This window comes from Camelina sativa, chromosome 17 (assembly GCF_000633955.1).
Source record: "Camelina sativa cultivar DH55 chromosome 17, Cs, whole genome shotgun sequence".
In the NCBI taxonomy this organism is placed as follows: Eukaryota; Viridiplantae; Streptophyta; class Magnoliopsida; order Brassicales; family Brassicaceae; genus Camelina; species Camelina sativa.
In genome coordinates this window covers 16,654,583-16,659,621 of record NC_025701.1, presented here as the reverse complement: position 1 = coordinate 16,659,621, position 5,039 = coordinate 16,654,583, and the positions used below count along the sequence as shown (strand labels likewise).

Below are 5,039 nucleotides of genomic sequence, written 5' to 3'. Positions count from 1 at the left end.
CGGTCGAGTGGCAGGTCGAGCTGGCTTCTCTCGTGCATTCTCCACTCGGTCGAGTCCTCCTCAGCACACGGTCGAGTGTCTGGTCGAGTGTGCGGTCGAGTTGGACTCTGGACCTTGGTTCTTCAGCCCTAACTCCCTTGCTTTCCCTTCATGATTGCTTCACTTCTCCTCAGCATTGCTTCCATGCTCCTTAAGCTCCAAAATCACCTATTTATGCATGAAAAGATGCAAATGCAATGCAACTAAACTCTAATGCATGATTAGTTCTAAAGCTACACAATAATGGTGAAAATGGCTAGCAAAAGATGCAAAAGATGTGAATAAACTAAGGGAAAACATGGTAAAATATATGAACATCATTCAATTTCAATTTATAATTTCCGATCGAATCACATCGTCGGTTCTTGATTTATTTTGGGCTGACCATGATCTAATTTGAGTTGCCACTTCACGAAATTTGATTAGTTGGTCAGTTTTTTTTTTGTCATCTATAATTGGCTAATCTAAGTTTTAGGAAACTTTGGGATGCTTTGACCGGAGATGTCCTGCATTCTTTTGAGCACAAGCATATTGTTCGAACACGAGCCTTCTCCCAGGTATATAAACAACCTCTTTGCTTGTTAAGAGTTTTCTGACATAAGATTCATTAGACTATGTTGTATTGGTCTTGCTATATATGTATCCGTTCATTGTTCTTTTGTTATGCTTAAGGCTTGTATTATGTAAAAATCATGTAAGGACATGATTATGCTCTGACATGGTTCTTTCTTCAAGATACGCAGTTTCTAATCACGAGAGGATTTGAGAAAAAATTCGTGTTTTCGACTTAATTCTCTTAATTCTCTTCGATGGCACCTCCTACAGAAATTGATAAATCTCTTGGTTCTATTAGAACAGTAACATGGCTTCACGGTGACCAAACGATATTAACTTCTTGCACCGATATTGGTGGTGTCATGTATAAAGTATATATCTCATTAAGAAAAGAAAAACAATCACGGTTGCATACCTAGAGAAAACCTCATTCTTTCTTCTCTTGAACATGTTGTGGGACGTGAGGACTGGTAAAAACATTGACTGTTGATTCTTTTTGTTGATGGTTGATCTCAACTTTGTCACTGTCCATCTGCAATTTTTTTCCTCTACTCATCAGTTTATCTTGGTAATTTCTCTAATTCTCTAAAACATATATCAGTTTTGTTTTTTTGTTTTACCAAATTAAAAAAGAGTAATAAGAGAGGGTGGATTTGGTCAGAAGAAGAATCTCAACTGCTTCATGCGTAATTTCAGAAGTATATGACAGCGAAGAAGCAGCAGCATATACGATCTGGCTGCTCTCAAGTATTGGGGACCCGACACACCATCTTGAATTTTTCGGTAAACCGAAAAAAGAAATCAGATTGATGGGGTTTTATGATTGTTAGTGTAAAATATCCCACATCGGAAGATGTAAAGGATGTAAGTAATATATAAAAGGTTAGAGCCTCTCCACTCATTGCCAATTGGTTTTGAGTTGGAAGCCCACAGTAAAGTCCAAATTTAATAATGATGCATCTCAATATAGAATTAGTTTGGTGTGTGAACTGAATATGAATCTTAGCAAATTTGGAGAATAGATTGGTGATGGAAGTACGAAGAAACCTGCAGAGGAGAAACATAAGCTAGAGGAGAGAGTCCTCAAATCAATTGTAGAGTATTTCAAGAGTAGTGTTCTTGATATGCATTTGCTACATTTTGTTCTTGAAGAACAAACGACAGAGATAAGAAGATTACCAATTACGGTAAGACCAAGATCTGAGGAGAAATTGGAGGAGGCAAAGAGAGTAGAGGACAAATAAAAAGAGACAATAAGAGGAAATGCAAGTAACCGTGGTAACAAAAAGTCAGAAATAAAAATTACTATAACACCATGTATTCTATAATTTAGAGTTATAAGTAACTAAGCCTGGTCCATATTCACCTACAATTACAAGTTTTTATGAACTGTTTACCATATTCATTCAAAAATTCCAGAAAAAAGCATGGTCCCTCTTTTTCGATTTATATAACGTGTGTTCAAGATATGCAAAACATAACAAAAGCAATTAAAGAGAAACAACAACATCTTCAAGCTATAGTATATTTTTTATATTTGCTTATTTATCTACAAGAACAAACAGTTTTAATTAAAGTATGATTTTTGAGATAAAACAAATATAAAATAAAACTTTTCGAAAACAACCCTCGGCATAGCGCGGGTATTAACCTAGTTACTAAATAAAAGAGTTTGATACAAACGTTTTAACAAAAGGTTGAAGAGGTTTTAGACAAGGCCTAAAGCCGAGGTTGAACTGAGATAAAACATACTTTGAATTTTACAATAGACACCAAAACAAATCTACTCTGGGTCCTATCGTTCACCACGCCCGCTAGTTCCCTCTAGGGTTACCTGCAGCACCAAAAATTTATCATAAGTAATCTAAAATTACTTAGTGAGCTCAGGGTTACTGCAAGAAATAAACCCCGCTCCCAACCCCATCAACAAACAACATGCAAGCATATGCGAACATCATGCAAGCAGAAACATCCAACATGCAAGCATAAACATCAACATGCAAGCATAAACCAACATTAAGCAAGCGTAGCAATCAACATGCAAGCGAGCTAACAATAATACCACTTTCAGAGTTTACATGCGGAAGCTTAAACCACAACATGCAACAACATGCAACTTAAAATAAAATAAGAGATTTAACAGGTTTTATTTTAAATATTCGGCAAGCATCTCTTCCTTAACTCCTCACAAACATCCGCCTTGTAACCACAGAGGCATGCAACCGGAGTTCTCCCCAATGTCACACCGTCGTGTCGACAGCCTCGGCCAGGGTAGCGAACCCAGTAACCTTCAAGCTCTTCGTAGCCAACCCTACAACGCACGAACATGGATTGCACATTGCGGTTGCATGTGGTACGGATCGGAAGGATGACACTACCAAGTTCCCATACGCTTAGCCGGAATCCCTCACGGACTAAAGACGTATTATAACCTCTCCATAAATTCGTACTTGAGTTTTACATGGCTCTCAAGCGCATAAACTCGCAAGTACCTCAACTCGTTACCACTCTTGTTACTAGAACATTTCGATCTAGCAACCGGTGTAACCTCACCATACATGCATTTAAACAAGAAGATCACAAAAGAAGTTCAAGTAAATGCAACTAAATGCCTCATGCAAACCGCGCACTAGATGGATATCTTTCTTTCTCCATCTAAGCCGGCAAAAGATGTGCCTGAACTCACAGTAATCTGTCGATGATCAGTCTTCTTTGACGAAGCTTCTCACGCGGCACACTCGGTCCTCTTCTTCGGTTAGAATCGATTTTCCTTATCGATTTAACCTGGTGGTCGATAGTATTTGTCTTGATTTTCTCTTCTCCTCTTCTTCTCTTCTTTCTTCTTTCTCGAACTCTCTTTCGCAACAGCACTTCCCTTCTTTCTCTCTTCTCTCACTCTCTCTTTCTCTCTCGAAAATTTCCTCTCCTTACCCCCTTATGTTTTGTGAGGAAATGAGAGAGTTGAGAGCTTATTTATAGGGAAGTTGGGCGGCAATATCAACCAATGCATGGAGCTCTCTCTTGCTCCCTTAGTGTGTATTTGTGCATGGCTTGACACTTGTGAAGAAATCGAATTAACACCTTGATCTCCACTAAGGCTTGATCAAATTGTTTAATCCCCACTAAGCTTCCACTAACCTCTTGAGATTATTTAATTCTTCCACTAATCTCACTAACTTCTTCTTGAATATAATAATCCTCCACTAAATTCCCACTAACTTTTCATGATTAAAATAATCATCCCACTAATTCTTCTTGACTTAGAAGATTTTTGGGTGAATCGGTTTTGTGCTCTCGGTCGACCGTCGATCAGCTCTCGGTCGACCGTCGATCAGCTCTCGACGACTATCGACTCGTCTCGGCACCTCTCGGATAATACGTCTCGGACGGTACGCTTTAGTACGTCCCGGACGATACGGACCACACATCTCGGCCAACTTGACCAATTTTCACTCCGTCCAAAATTTCTCGGACTTTCTTTCAATGATCTTTCTGTTCTCCTCATTGGCTCCCTTTATTGGTCTTTTGACCTTGAGTTTTCATTTTGTAATTTACCCCGGGGTGAGGGTCATTACATTCTTCCCCCCTTAATAGAATTCGTCCCGAATTCCATAGGGTTCCGATGGTCCTGCCTCATCTTCCTCGGCTAACAATTGAGGATACTTGGCTCGAATCCTATCCTCATCTTCCCATGTGATAACTTTACGGTTCTGCTTTCCCCAAAATACTTGGATTTGAGGAATACTCCTATTTTTCAACTTCCGAGTCCTCCTCTGCCCTATCCCAAACGGTCCTTCGGGATATGTGAGGTTCGGCTCCAATTCCTCAATAGGTTCGGGCACAATCATGTTAGGATCTGGTACATGCTTCCGTAGTTGTGAAATATGGAAGACTTTATGCATTCGCATAACTTCGGGCATAGATAGCCGATAGGCCACTTCTCCAACTCTCTTCTCGATCCGGTATGGTCCGATAAACCTTACCGCAAGCTTTCCCACTTTACCAAAGCGATCCTTTCCTTTTTGTGGTGCCACCTTCAAGTATACCATATCCCCGACTTCAAATTCCACTTCCCGCCTTTTACGGTCCGCGTACTTCTTCTGGCGGTCCTGCGCCTTTTTCATACTCTCCTGTATGAACTTAATCTTTTCCGTCGTCTCATCGATCAACTTATGATTGAAACTTGTTCTCTCCCCTACTTCCGTCCAACACAAAGGTGTTCGACACGGCCTTCCATACATTTCTTTTAATGGGGACAGCCGGTACTCGAGTGATAACTATTGTTATACGCGAATTCAACCAACGGCAAATTCTTTTCCCAATCTGACGACCATTCCAAAGCACATAATCGATCATGTCCTCAATGGTTCGGATCGTCTTTTCCGTCTGCCCATCAGTCTCTGGGTGAAATGAGGTGCTCATATGAACATATGTTCCCAACACTC

The 5,039-nt window shown here is 40.0% G+C and overlaps 1 protein-coding gene across 1 annotated transcript; it reads right to left on the bottom strand.

The window, feature by feature from the left end:
- Positions 4,182–4,835, bottom strand: LOC104759552. Its single transcript, XM_010482459.1, has one exon. The coding sequence runs from the start codon at positions 4,833–4,835 to the stop codon at positions 4,182–4,184; it is 654 nt and encodes a 217-aa protein (XP_010480761.1).

Excerpts from the sequence above, each read along its gene's own strand:
- LOC104759552 (XM_010482459.1), bottom strand. The coding sequence starts at position 4,835 with ATGTATGGAAGGCCGTGTCGAACACCTTTGTGTTGGACGGAAGTAGGG.